The sequence below is a fragment of the Marmota monax genome, unplaced genomic scaffold (assembly GCF_021218885.2).
Source record: "Marmota monax isolate L192 unplaced genomic scaffold, Marmota_monax_Labrador192_F-V1.1 WCK01_AAM20220418_F8-fsc00020, whole genome shotgun sequence".
NCBI classification, from domain to species: domain Eukaryota; kingdom Metazoa; phylum Chordata; class Mammalia; order Rodentia; family Sciuridae; genus Marmota; species Marmota monax.
Genome location: NW_026692912.1, coordinates 21,127,340 through 21,140,790, shown reverse-complemented (window position 1 = coordinate 21,140,790; position 13,451 = coordinate 21,127,340). Strand labels below are relative to the sequence as shown.

Here is a 13,451-nt window from a genome sequence, read left to right as displayed (position 1 = left end):
AGAATCTCAATTTGGTGTCACCCTGGAGGAATTTGCAAGACACTGTCTCAAACAAAAAACTGTAGGGGAGAGTGCCTCTGGATTAAATCCCTAGTACTGAAGGTGAAGAAAGCTTATTATGGAGGGAGGTCAGGGAACAGTTATTGTATTTTTTAAATCATTGGAGAAAGTCATCTTTAACTTCAGGAATGGTCTTAAACAGCATTCCTTAAGGTTTTGAAACTGTTTATACCTTGCAAGCTAGTGTCCTCTATCCCAATTCATGCAGTTAAATCCCCCTCCTAAGCAAAGTATGGCACAGGTTTGAAAATATACAATACCCTCCAAAGATGGAAACTACTAAATCAAGCCACTTGTTCTTTCTCCTTGAGCAAGAGAATACTTTGAGATATATCTAATCCTTTACCATTCACACTAGAATCCCTCTTATAACAGGACACAGGTACAATGGATATTCCAGGAATGTTCAGGAACCAAAGATTACCATTTTGCTTCTCCACAGCTTAGTACTCTTGAAAGATTTGTATATACAGAGGGAGTATCTAGAGAATTAACAATAATGGTAGGGGGTGGGGGGGGAACTATTACTTTAAAAGGACCCCAACTTTTGATATATACCCCCCAAAATAAAGGAACATTATGTTATAGCTGGGCACAATGACACAATGCCCCCAGTACCAGTTATTCAGGAGGCTTGAGGCAGAACTGCTTGGGCCCACTAATAAGGCTGTCCTGGGAACAGAAGATTCCTCAGAAATATAAATTGGCTGGGTGTGGTAGTCACACCTGCAATCCCAGCAACTCCAGGAGACTGAACCAGGAGGATCACAAGCATAAGGCTAGCCTCTGTAACTTGGCAAGACCCCAACTCAAAACTCAATGGTAAAATACCCCTGGGTTCAATTTCCACTATTGGGAGTGGAGGTGGGGGACAGCAAATATACATATGTATTAAAAATAAACAAAACTAGAATCTCACATGTACATAAAACCAGTTGTGTGGCAAGTGATAACCTTCATGAAACACTATCAGAAGCTGAAATATTAATAAATTACTAAATTTCTAGGAGTCAATGCTAAGACTACAACATAAAAAAATACCCGATTATTGGGGCGAGGGTTGTGGCTCAACTGTAGAGCACTTGCCTTGCATATGAGGCACTGGGTTCAATCCTCAGCACCACATAAAAACATAGGTATTGTGTCTGTCTACAACTATAAAAAATACCCAATTATGATGTAAATACATTTTTATGAGCCAGGCACAAATTTTACAATTCAGCTACTTAGGAAGCTGAGGCAGGAAGACCAGTTCAATCCCAGCCCAGGTAAAACCCAATTTACAAAAAAAAAAAAAAAAAAAAAAAAAAATTATATATATATTTTTTTTCTGTGCCAACCAGCTCAATCCTGTTACCTATGGAATAATTCCTACTAAACTATTTGAGCAGCCCCCCCTCCTTCCCCAGTCACTAATACATTATCCAATCCAAAGAAAGTAACGTTTTTCTACAAAACAAGGAGAATGATCCCAGTCCAAAAAAAATCTTTATGTTCCTTTATTGGAGCAAGATTTCCTGACCGGTATACAGTGGTGTATTTACTAAACAGAGACCTGTGCAGAAATTACATACTATCCATCTAGACAGGTTTTGGTTACACTTTGCCTATTGATGGAATAGTTCCATATATAAAGTTTTATACAACAAAAAGCTTTGAATTTGACCAGGCTGTCCATTAATTCACCTTTGAAAAAGTGGCATTTAATTTCAGCTATATTTTACAGCATTAAAAAGCTTATGCATTAGGTAGCTTTTCAAAATGCTACTCTCTGCACAGCAGCATTGAGCAGACAGAGCAGAGTCCATCATCCCACCCAGATCCACACATTGGCGTTGGAGAGATTTATGCCAGATACCAGGGACTTAAGAGAGACAAAAAGTTCTTCCTGACCACCAGCACAGACTTCTTACTCTGAGAGCCCATCTTCTTGGCCACACTTTATAGAGCCAATGAAGACATACCAGCAACTGTCCCACGAACAACTTGACATTAGAGCACCAGGTCTGTTTGATGGTGGCAGCAAAGCACTACTATATCCAGGTAATTGAAGACCTACTTTAAAAACTGCCAATTTGAGATAAAAATCAAGGGTATCACTCATAACTCAGTTTTGAGTTTCTACTATCCCAAATGACATGTTCAGAAACCAATAACAAATTGTACCCACGTTTCCCAGCTACGGAGACATTAAGACATTGATTCAAATCCCTTTAGTCAATCCACATTGCCCTGAGGTCATCCTGCAAAGTGCGTATCAAAATATACGAAGTTAGGGTGACAAAGTTTGACGATGATGTTATTATACAAGTCAAACTTGGAAGGTCATATTAAAAGTATATCTATTCTGAGAGAAAAGCATCAAATCCTTTGTGTACACATTTAGTTTTATTGTAACAAAGCAACTTGTACACTTTTAACGTTTAAAACTGAGCATCATCTTTCCTTTCCAGTGAAAACAAAAAAGAAAATTTAAAAATAAACAAACAAAATTACAATAGAGAATGTCAATTCCAAATAAAATCCTACAGGTTCTGCTGATTCTCCCATTGAGTGGCAGGGCTCAAGTCATCATTAGGAGAGAATTTTATTTTAAAAGTGTCATCTTAAACTGCAAGGATGTCCGTTAAACATCACAATTAAACATGCCAAAGGAGAAGCCATGTTGTCAAAATGCCCACTTAACCCACCCAAACATCTCAAACCCACCCTTTGCTGACCTTCTATAACCCCATTTTTTTAAGTTTTTTTTTTCTTTTTTTAAACAAGAAAAAGTAGACAGATACATGTTGGTAAATGCTAACTGTCCATATTCACATAGAGACACAGTGTAATCTCTGAGCCCAATATACAGAGAAAGGAGGAAAAAAGCTAGAATTCTATGCACTACTACACAGGGGCCTAGCACCCTCCAACTTCCAGCAGAGTGAAGGGAGTAGAAGGTTTTTCTTTTTTCCCACAGAGCACGGTGGTGTTGATTCCATACAGTTTTTTGTTTTGAGACAGGAAGGGATAAAAATGAATTTAGAACAGAAGGGTGTAGAGATTCTTTTCCCATTGTACTCTGCTCAAGGTATTTCCCCCCAAAATAAGTTGAGAAGCATGGTTTGAGAAAAGAGACCTCAAGAACAGGGCGACTGAGCACAAGGGGGTGGGGGGAGGGGGGAAAAAAAGACTGCAACTTGCTCCCAGGGACTGAATTAAAAAAACAAAAAACAAAAGAAAAAAACAAAAAACAAAAGAAAGAAAGAAAAAGGTTGGAATCCATCAGTGTTCAATTAGTCGTCTTCTCCTTCATCCTCCTGAAAGAAAAAGTAGGCAGTTAACTTAAGGGCTAATTCTAAGTGCACTAACTTTCCACTGGATCACAAGGAACAAGAGGGCAATATGCTCTGGGTATCACCTAATTTTCTGAAACTGTATTATTAATCTGCATTAAATCAAGGTTGAAAGATCCAGAGACATTGTTCCAGAAAAATAACTTCCCAGTAAAAACCAAATCACTGGGTACAGTTCAGACCAAACAATCTAAACACAACCCATCTACCCCAATTTAACCATTTAAAAATTCTTTAGTTACCCTCATGATGTACCTTAGTAGAACCCTTGTCTAGCATGCAAATTCTATCTGTAGCACCAATTAAGCAAGGAATGGGGGATTCTAAACTTTGTCTAAAACACACACACACACACAAAAAAAAAAAAACAAACCCATATTGCTTCAGTAAGTACTGGCTAAGAGGAAAAGACAGACTTTTGTGGTCAGAAAACCAGACCTAGTTAAATTATTAATATGAGCTTAGCAAACATTTCCAGTTTGCCGGGTACAGTGGCACACGCCTGTAATCCCAGTGACTTGGTAGGCTGTGGTAGGAGGATCACCAAGTCAAAGCAAGTCCCTGCCCAAAGTAAAAAATATGAAGAGCAAATGATGTGGCTCAGTAGTTAATAAAGCACATCTGGGTTCAATCCCTAGCACCAAAGAAAAAAAGAAACACCACCACATTTCTAGTTCTTAGACAATGCAATAGCTTATCTTCCCCTCAAATCCTCCCACTTAAGTGTCAGGTCAGTTCTATTATTCTATATATAAAACCCCACCCCATATGGTGAAACCTTTGTACATTATCTTTTGGGGTTTAGCCAAACTTTATTTTACCTCTCCTTCCTCCCCTTCATCATCATCTTCATCTTCTTCACCTTCATCCTCATCCCCTTCTTCATCAATATCTTCCAATCCTTCTTCTTCTTCATCATCATCATCATCTTCTTCTCCTTCCCCTTCTTCATCATCCATATCAGGAACCTTAAAAAAAACAAGAGTCGAGAACTCATTTTTTTCCACAATTGAGACAAGTACTCTTTGTGTTAATTTACCCAACAGTACTTGTCAACTCACCAAATAGTACTGCAATGGATTTGGCCAAATATCATCTTTGATGACCTCTCCTAACTCATCTGCACCTGCATCAGAATGGTCAGTAAACCAGGTAAAGAAGCTCTCTGGTTCTTCATGCTGCCTCTTCCTGCTGGCTTTATTCTGCGTTTGACTTGAACGTTTCGTCAAATCCTAAAATGAAAACAGAAAAAACTTTTGGTGCTATTTCTCTACTACACCTAAACTCCATACAATTGGGGAAAAAAAAAAAATCTTCCCCAAAACAGAACACCACAAATATCAGTTCAGTATAAATACTACTATTGTCTAAAAGCAATTAACTATAAAACATACAGCGGGCAGAGACGAAGTTGCACAAGATTGCTTTCTCAGATGAAATATCAACTACACTTAGCTTTTTCATAAAAATCAGTCCCACTTTAACTACCCTCAATAATACAGTAGAAAATCTTTCAAATTACAAATTATAGCTAACTTACAAATGGATTCGAGAAATGTCATGCCATTTGAAAAGCTCAATCACCAACACAAGGCAAAAAAGTTTCAACTTATAACCTCTAAAGAGACATATAAGCTATTGTATTTGGCTTCAACACATTGAAATTTTTTATATTTTAAGAAAAGCACTAGGTTAAGTGGATTTACAAAACAAAATAAACAAATGTTATTTTTGTCCATTAATTCCTTAAAGCATACCTTTCCAGATTTCCATTTGATTTCAGTGGACTTTGAAGATGGATCACCACTCTCATTCAGATGAAATTCTTTGGAGAGAACTTTATTTTCGAAGTAAGGATTTTCATCAAAATACTGCAATGAAGGATTGAGAAATCAATAAACAGGTGTTCTCAATAAAGTTCAAATTAATTTCCATGGTGGCAAACAAGATTGTGCATACTTACAAAATCTATTCTGTAACCTGATTTGATATCTTCAAATTCTGTCACTTCAACTCTGGTCAAATAATGCAGCGCCTCTTCATCTTCCTCCCCAAGCAGTGCTGACACTAGACCAGCAAATTATAGGCCAGTTAAAGTTTAAAGAGGCTAACAATAATATCTAATTCATCCCTTTTAAGCTTTCCCACCTTAATGATCATTTTTAAACTTATTTTTTAGTTTTAGGTGGGCATATATCTTTATTTTATTTGTATGTGGTGCTGAGGATTAAGCCCAGTGCCTCATGCATGCTAGATGACCACTCTACCACTAAGCCACAACTTCAGCCCCTTAATGAGCATTTAAAAAAAAAATTCATTGTTGTAGATGGACACAATACCTTTATTTTATTTATTTACTTTTATATGGTGTTGAAGATCCAACCCAGTGCCTCACAAGTGCTAGGCAAGAAGTCTACCATTGAGCTACAGCCCCATCCCCTAATGAGCTTTTTTTAATTTCATAAACCTATTAAGAGAAAGCCAAAATGTTCAGTGCCAGTGAGGTCCCTACCTTTCATCAAGTAATAAACTGAGTTCTAAGAGTACAGTCTATTTTAAATAGACATCTCCATTCACTGGATTTCACTCTGTTCATGCACTAAGCATCTTCTACTCTAATAAACTAACATCCTATATTATCTTTAATAGTGCTCTACCCAAAACATACCTTGTGGGTGGTTGACAAATGTTGTTACCCAAAAATTTGGGATTTTGGCGATCAATTCTGACCTCTTCTGAAAAAATGGTTGGCGGAGTTTGTTATATTTCTGTTCTACTTTCAATATCTCCTCACTGGCTTGTTCATTAAGTCTGAAGTAAATGAAAAGACATATTGACAATGATGGTTATTTCAATACAAAAATGTGGAAGACTACGGAATGTATATTTATTCTTATTTGCCTTAGGACTGCACAAAATACCCACTTTCAATAATCAAATCACAATAGTTTTTTACTCTAGACTAAAATTGATAGCAATTTTATTAACAATAAGGAACAGTTCTTACAATTCTCAAACTCCACATTCTGGTAACTTTGTATACTTAATTCATTTACTATTTCCAGGCAAACTCCAAGTTTACTTCCCTAAAATAGAATTTCTAAATAAAACTACTAATTGAGTAACAAAGTTGCAAGGCAAGTTGGAGCAACACTGATGCCATAATGCTAAACTATCTGAAGACAAATCACTACACTACCATTCATGCATGTTCCTGACAAACCACTACACTACCATTTGGACAATTTGTAGCCTTTAAAAGCAAAACTAATCATTACAGGGTCAAAGTATTTTCATCAAAACCTTTTTGTGATTTGTACAAATATTTCCTGGAAAAATAACATGAATCTACATAGTATTTCCAACCAAGGCATAATGAGCTCCTTTCACTGGAGAATATAGATTTAGCTGACCAGAGTTTCAATGATTACCAGGAAATTAAAGGTGCTTCAGAAAACTTAAGAAAAACTTTACCTGTCTATTTCATTTTGTACTTCATCGATATGTTCAATTGCTTCTTGTTGTTCTTTTTCTGCAAAAAAAAAAAAAAGGAGTATAAGACAAACTAGTTTTCCTGACATTAAGAAAGCCTATGATGATAGGCAAACTCTGACAGAAAAGCTGTTTTTAAAAAAGTGCCTACAAGGCATGCTCTCCACGTGTTCATGCATGTAGTTGACAAAGTCACTTTTACATTAAGAGACCATTCACAAATCATGGTCTCTGCTAGGCTACTCAAATAAATAAGTAAATAATATATAAATATGTAAATGTTTTGCTGTAGTGCTTTAAGAGTTCCCTCACAAGACCAGAATCCAACTCTTTCAAGTTATGAATGCTGAAGAACAGTCTTCCTCAGAAATTTCTGGTGTTTATTACTTAACATAGCTGCTAACTAGTATATGAAACTAATCCCTGTCAATATAAATTGGGACACTACAATGTATCAATCGAACCAATACTTTTTACAGATTCTGCTCGGTACCCATTACAACCAAGACATCAAGACATCAAGGCAAGAACTCAGAACTACCCCACAGTCTTAAAACACTCGACTCTGCCTTCTTAGAACATGAACCCCAGGATTCGAATCTGACCTTCCTCACGCCTCCAACCCAATTCAGGTTGGACCGGTGTCACACACGGTGCCGCAGGATTGTGAGTACACTTACTGGGACTAAGTATGAGATCAGAGAACTACGAGGTGCAGGAGAGAGAGGACGAAAAGGGGGTGTGCTCCTAGTAGGTGCCCTTTTGTCCGGGAAAGACTGGGAACCCTGCAAAGCTAAGTGGGCGTGAAGGGGCCTGATCGCGCGGCTCATTTCCGGTAACCATCCCGGGAACGGCGGACCCCTGCCGGGAGAGCCTTCCCCAAGGAGGCTGGGAGTCCCGCAGACCCGCTGAAGACCCTGCCCGCCGCGCCGGGCTTCTGCGCACGCCGGCGCCACGGGGTGGCCTCCCCACGTGGGGAGAGAGCCCGGGCGGGTTAGAGCATCCTCCCGCCGGCCCAGGCCCGGCGCGCGGCCCGCCGCGTGCTCCCGAGCCCCCACCCAGCCCCAGCTCGCGGCTCTGGGCCGCCGGGGCCGGCCCCGGGTGGGGGCGCCGGGGGCGCCACCGTGGGCCGCACGGGAAGGGCAGCGGCGCGGAAGGCCGAGCGCGGGGCCGCGTCCGGCCGCACCATGTGGCGGCGGCGGCGGCTGATGGGAGCGAGGCATCATGGCGGAGCACAATAAAGAGAGGCTTCTCGGGAGGGAGGGAGGGGGAGGAGAGCGAGGGAGGGGGGAGAAGGGGGGGTCTCCTCCGCCCGCGCCGAGCAGGCCGCAGCGCCCCCGCCTCGCAGCGCCGCCCGCCGCCGCGGCGCCACCCAGGCCCCCGGCCCCGCCGCGCACAAAAAAGGGCGCCGAACCCACGGCCCCCGCCCGGCCGCGCGCCCCCCCGCGCCCCGCCAGCGCCCGCGGCCCGGGCGGGCGGCGAAGATGGCGGCGCGGCCGGCCCCCGCCTCGCTCGCTCCTCACCTGAGGTCTCGTCGGCCCCGTCGTGGTTGGAGTTGAGCTCCTTTTTACTGACTTTGGCCGCCGGCGCCGACATGGTGCTGCTCCGCGGTCGGGGGGGGAGCGGGGAGGGGGAGAGAAGGGAAGGCGAAGGGGGCGGGCAGGCGGCTTCCCCTCACGCCACACGCGCGGGCGCCCGCTCGGTCCGGCCGCCTCCTCCCGGCGCTCGCTCGCTCTGCCCTCCCCCTCGCTCGCTCGCTCTGCCCTCGCGGCCTGACGACGAGGGAGGGGCGGGGGCGGCGTGCCGGGCCCCGGCCGGGGCTCCTGCTTGCGGAGGGGAGGCGGCAGCGGATGGCTAGGCTCCCTTACTGACGCTCCGCGCTCCGGCTCGCTGCTCGCTCTCCCCGAGCCGCCTCCTCCTCCACCTCCTCCTCACGGCGAGGGGCGGGTGGCAGAGCGCAGGCGCGCCAGGCTCGCGCGCACGCCCCGCCCCCGACCGGAGAGGCTCGCGCCGCCGCGCCATTGGCTGGGGCGCCGGGGCGAGGGGGCGGGGCCGCGTAGAGGAGACACAGGGCCTGGCGAAGAGGCGGGAGGAAGGAACGCCGCGACGTACGGGCCGGCCCCCCGCGCCGCGTTCCCCTCCCCCTCTTTCCCCTTCTGCAGCCCGACCCGGGACATTTGCGCGCGACGGGCGCGCGGCGGCCAGAGGGGCGGGGCCTCGCCGTTCTGCGCGTCCCCTCACGGCCCGCGCGTCACGTGGTGGCGGAGCGGCTTCCCTTCCCGCCGGGTGGCGCGGGCGGCTGACGAGGGTGTTCGCAGACCCCCGAAAGTGCAGGCCTCGTAGTAGCCTGGCTTCACATCCGGGCCTGGAAATCACCCGCCTCGGGTTATGCACTCTGGGACATGGCTGGGGCATCTGGACGCCTCTTCGTGGGAGAAGGCGACACCTGCATCCGGTTTTCCAGATAGGGAAGCTGCAGTCCAGACTCAGTTTGCAAAGCCTGAAGCCGTCCAGTCCACTCCCAGGGTCATTTCTGGGTTTCAGTCCACGATTGCCGGGGAGGCTGTATGGCCTTGGGCAAGTAAAGTCACCTTCCCTGTTAGGACCCGTTTCTGTTATGAAATTATAAATGTTGTCTGCTGTCATACTAAAGCAGGACCACACTATTGTGGAAGCCCTCTTAAGGCAAAGAGGTACCACACCAACAGGTCCTTTGGACCCAACTGGCTGCCTAGTGCTACCAAGAAACCATACCCCAAGTACCTGTTCCTCTCTCGTGGAGTGCATCATCCACTCTAGGGGTTGTGTTAGTTCCCTTGCACATTAAGGATGTGATGGGCCAACAAGACCTGTTTTTAAAGCAGAGCCTTGAACTACCAAGTAGAGCAGAGGCATTCCTGTTAAAAAGTGCTTTCCCACAGTGACAAATGCCCCAGCTCTGCTCTCACTTCAGGGCCTCAACACATGGACCTGGAAAAGCCTGAAATCTCTCCCTGGGTGTTTGTAACCAGAATTTGGAACTAGGTTGTTTGCCTTCCAGCACTTTTATTATGGGCTCTTAAAGCTCAAGCACTGAATTTAATGTTCAAGTTAGTCCATGGTGGGTGATCGGATCAATAAATATTTAGAGTGGCATACAGTCCATGGTTAGAGAATACAAAGGTCTTCCTGAAACTCTCATCCAAACCTTGAAATTCATGGTATCTTTCCCTCTAAACCTTGTTTTCAATTGAGTCCGGCTCCACTCTATTGCAAATTGACAACTCTCTTTGAAGTTTGAGGGTTTTCTGAGCCAGGTAGGTTGGCACAAGCCTGGGATTACCCAGCCATTCCTGATTGAGGCAGGAGGATCACAAATTTGAGGCCAACCTCAGCAATTTAGGGAGACCCTCAATTTAAAAAAAAAAAAAAAAGGATAGGGATGTAACTCCGTGGCAAAGTACCCCTGGGTTCAATCCCTGGTACCACAAACTAAAGGGAGAATTATTAGCACGAAGGACAAATTGATAAATGTCTAACAACCAGCTCCCAAGGGAAAAGATAAAACAAACAGTAACCCCCCCAATTTATAGCACTTGTTCATTTCAGTGATGCAAATGGCTTCACCATGGCAAATTTCAGCCAGTGACATCAATGTCACTGAGTTTCAAAAAAATTCTACGACTTGTGGGCAGGTCCTGCTCTGCCACATCACTTGGGCATATATACCAAGGACCACAGACTGTGATAATTACATGTATTTTTCACTTAACCCTCAGAAAATACAAGATACATTTTAATGTTCACATTTCACAGATAAACGTTTTCCCCCCTTTTTTGTGGTGCTGGAAGGAACCCAGGGCCCCATGCATGTGGGGCAATCACTATCACTAAGCTATTTCTCTAGTCCCAAATGAACTTTGACACAAGTCGCAAAACCAAAATTTTAAACCAAGTTTACAGACTACAAAGCCTAAAACTGTTTGTCTACCTGCCTTCCTTTCTCTCTCCCTCTCTCTTTTTTCCAGTACTGAGGATTGAACCCAGAGGGACTCTTACCACTGAGCTACATCCCGCCCTTTTTATTGAGACAGGGTGTTCCCAAGTGCCCAGGCTGGCCTTGAACATGCAATCATACTACCTCAACTTTCCAAGTCACTGGGATTACAGACATGCACCATCAGGCCTGGCCCTCAGTTTGTTTGTTTGTTTTAATATTTTTTTAAGTTGTAGATGGACATAATACCTTTATTTTTATGTGGTGCTGCAAGGTGAGTACTCTTACCACTGAGCCACAAACCCAGCCCCTCAGTTTTGTTTTGTTATTTGTTTTCTTTATAACTTCATCTTATTTATTTTTTTATATGATACTGAGGACTGAACCCAGTGCCTCACACATGCTAGGTAGGCAAGTGCTCTAGTACTGAGCTACAACCCCATCCCCCCCTCAGTTTTTTTTTAATGTGACCTACAATAAGACGTACATTTGACATTATGACCTGGTACACACCTACACAAAAGGTGATATGACTCTTAATTTTTTTTTTTTTTTCCAGATGCAAGACTGCAAGTCTTACTCATGGGCCAGTTCTGAGCTGAAACTTGGTCTGGAAAACACTCCTGTTATTTTCATCTACAAAGCCTCTCTAGGGGTTAGTACCAGTGACCCACAGCATCTTCAAGCTCCTGATTCACCTGTTTCCCAAGCATCCTCAGGGGGCTCAGGGAACCTTGCAGTGCCTTCAGATTGGGAAATGGGCTTGGAGGCTCCTTTCCCACCCTCCCAATAGGGCCTGGAGCCATCCTCTTCCTGACCTTTCCCACAACACTTCTCAAACTGAATGCAAGGAGCACACTAGGAAGTAGAAGAGAAAGAGAAAGCAAAAGGGCAAAGAGTTTCAGTAAACAAGGGAGGAGCACGGCACAGCCAGAGATAACTCAGCACTCCCAGCACCAGGGTCTCTCCCCTTCTCCAACACCAGCAGCTCTGCATTCTCTCCTTGGCCTCTCACCTCACTCTCAGTATTCCTCCCTCCGCCTCCCTTCACAGCTCCTTTGAAGAGGAGTGGACAGCACAGCCAGTATGACTGGAACACAGAGATGCTGGCTGGGAAATCTTAGCTAGGATGGCCTTGAACGCCACCCCCCACATTTATGTGCTCTTTTTCTGATCTGTACAATAAGGATATCAACACATGCCGCTGTCATAAGGACTGAGCAGGTGGAGGAGTGCTCTGCACAGTGCCTGGCAGGTCACCAGTGCACACTGAGTGATACAACCTCGGAGGGACTGTGGTTGCACCCTCCATCCCTCTGTTCTTGTTTTTAATCCCAGAAACGAATGGAAGGAAACCAGGAAAACTCACCCACATTTTTCTGCTCACAGTGGGAAGGAATTTCCTCCCATCTCAAGAGGATAGGTTGAGCACCAGCCGCGGTCTTAAATTATTTACTTAGGTATATGTCTCAGCAAGCATGAGAAGTAAGAACCGCTGAATCCATTTTCCCAAAAAGGGAGTAAGAACAGATTAGGTCACTCACCTAACAAGACAGGCTTCACACCCTGTCAGTACCACACCAGGGCATCAGCTGACAGGAGGCCTCTGCATCACCCATTTGAAAGGCCAGGGACTGAGACTCAATAAAGTCAATCAACAAGCCCATGGGAGTACTAAGATGAGGACTCCACATCCAGTGCTCCTTCCACCAGTAGAGTTAACCCTCAGCCAAATTGATGTCTGCTTTCCTGCCGTGGACCTGTCCAGACCCAACCACAGAAAGCCTGCTACATATCCATTCTTATGTAAGAAAAACTAAGCAGTAGAAGAGTCAACTCTGTGTTCAAGTTCTGTGTCTGAGAAATGCAACTCTCACCTCAGAGATAAACCAGCTAGTGAGTGGGGAGCGGGCATAAAACAACGTAATGATGCAGGGCCAGGATGGGGTGTGATTCTAGGTGCTGCCATGGCAAAGAGACTCCTGAGGCAAAGAGGCTGAGACTGAGAGGACAATGCCTGCAAGAAGTGACTTTGGGTTTCCCAGAGCTGAGAGCTGGCCCCTCGTGGGGGTTTGCAAAGGTAAGAGAGTGATCCTGGCAGGGGGACCATAGACACCCAGGCCCAAAGGTGAGGAAATGGAGCCCCTGGAAGTGAGGAAAAGCTAAGGATGCTGGAGTGAGGCCTCCAGGTGGTGTCAGGAGCATAAACCTGGAGTGATGGGCAGGGACTTGGCGGGTAGTGCACCGGAAGTCTTAGTCCATACCTGAAGGGCAACTGGGAGTTAAGCCAGGAGTTGGTCACATGACTGGCCTTGCTAGGGCAGGATGGGAGAAGAGGAAACTGGGAGCAAAAGAGGAGGGTGAGGCAGGAGGATTGAGAGTTCAAAGCCAGCCTCAGCATAAGTGAGGCGCTAAGCAACTCAGTGAGACCCTGTCTCTAAAAAATATACAAAATAGGGCTTAAGATGTGGCTCAGTCGTCCAGAGTCCCCCTGAGTTCAATCCCCAGTACCAAAAATAAAAAGAGAAGGTGGCAGTAATTCAGGCGAGAGTTGTGGGCCAGCGTCAGCAGCAAGAAACAGAGGT

The 13,451-nt window shown here is 45.0% G+C and overlaps 1 protein-coding gene across 1 annotated transcript; it reads right to left on the bottom strand.

Moving 5' to 3' along the window:
• Nucleotides 1-1,543: 1,543 nt before the first annotated feature.
• Set (SET nuclear proto-oncogene) lies at nucleotides 1,544-8,830 on the bottom strand. The gene is made up of 8 exons (XM_046451549.2): nucleotides 8,414-8,830; nucleotides 6,873-6,930; nucleotides 6,067-6,209; nucleotides 5,362-5,465; nucleotides 5,156-5,269; nucleotides 4,460-4,630; nucleotides 4,220-4,366; nucleotides 1,544-3,362 (listed from the first exon to the last, which is right to left on the bottom strand). The coding sequence occupies exons 1-8, from the start codon at nucleotides 8,484-8,486 to the stop codon at nucleotides 3,339-3,341; spliced, it is 834 nt and encodes a 277-aa protein (XP_046307505.1). The 5' UTR covers nucleotides 8,487-8,830; the 3' UTR covers nucleotides 1,544-3,338.
• Nucleotides 8,831-13,451: the final 4,621 nt, after the last annotated feature.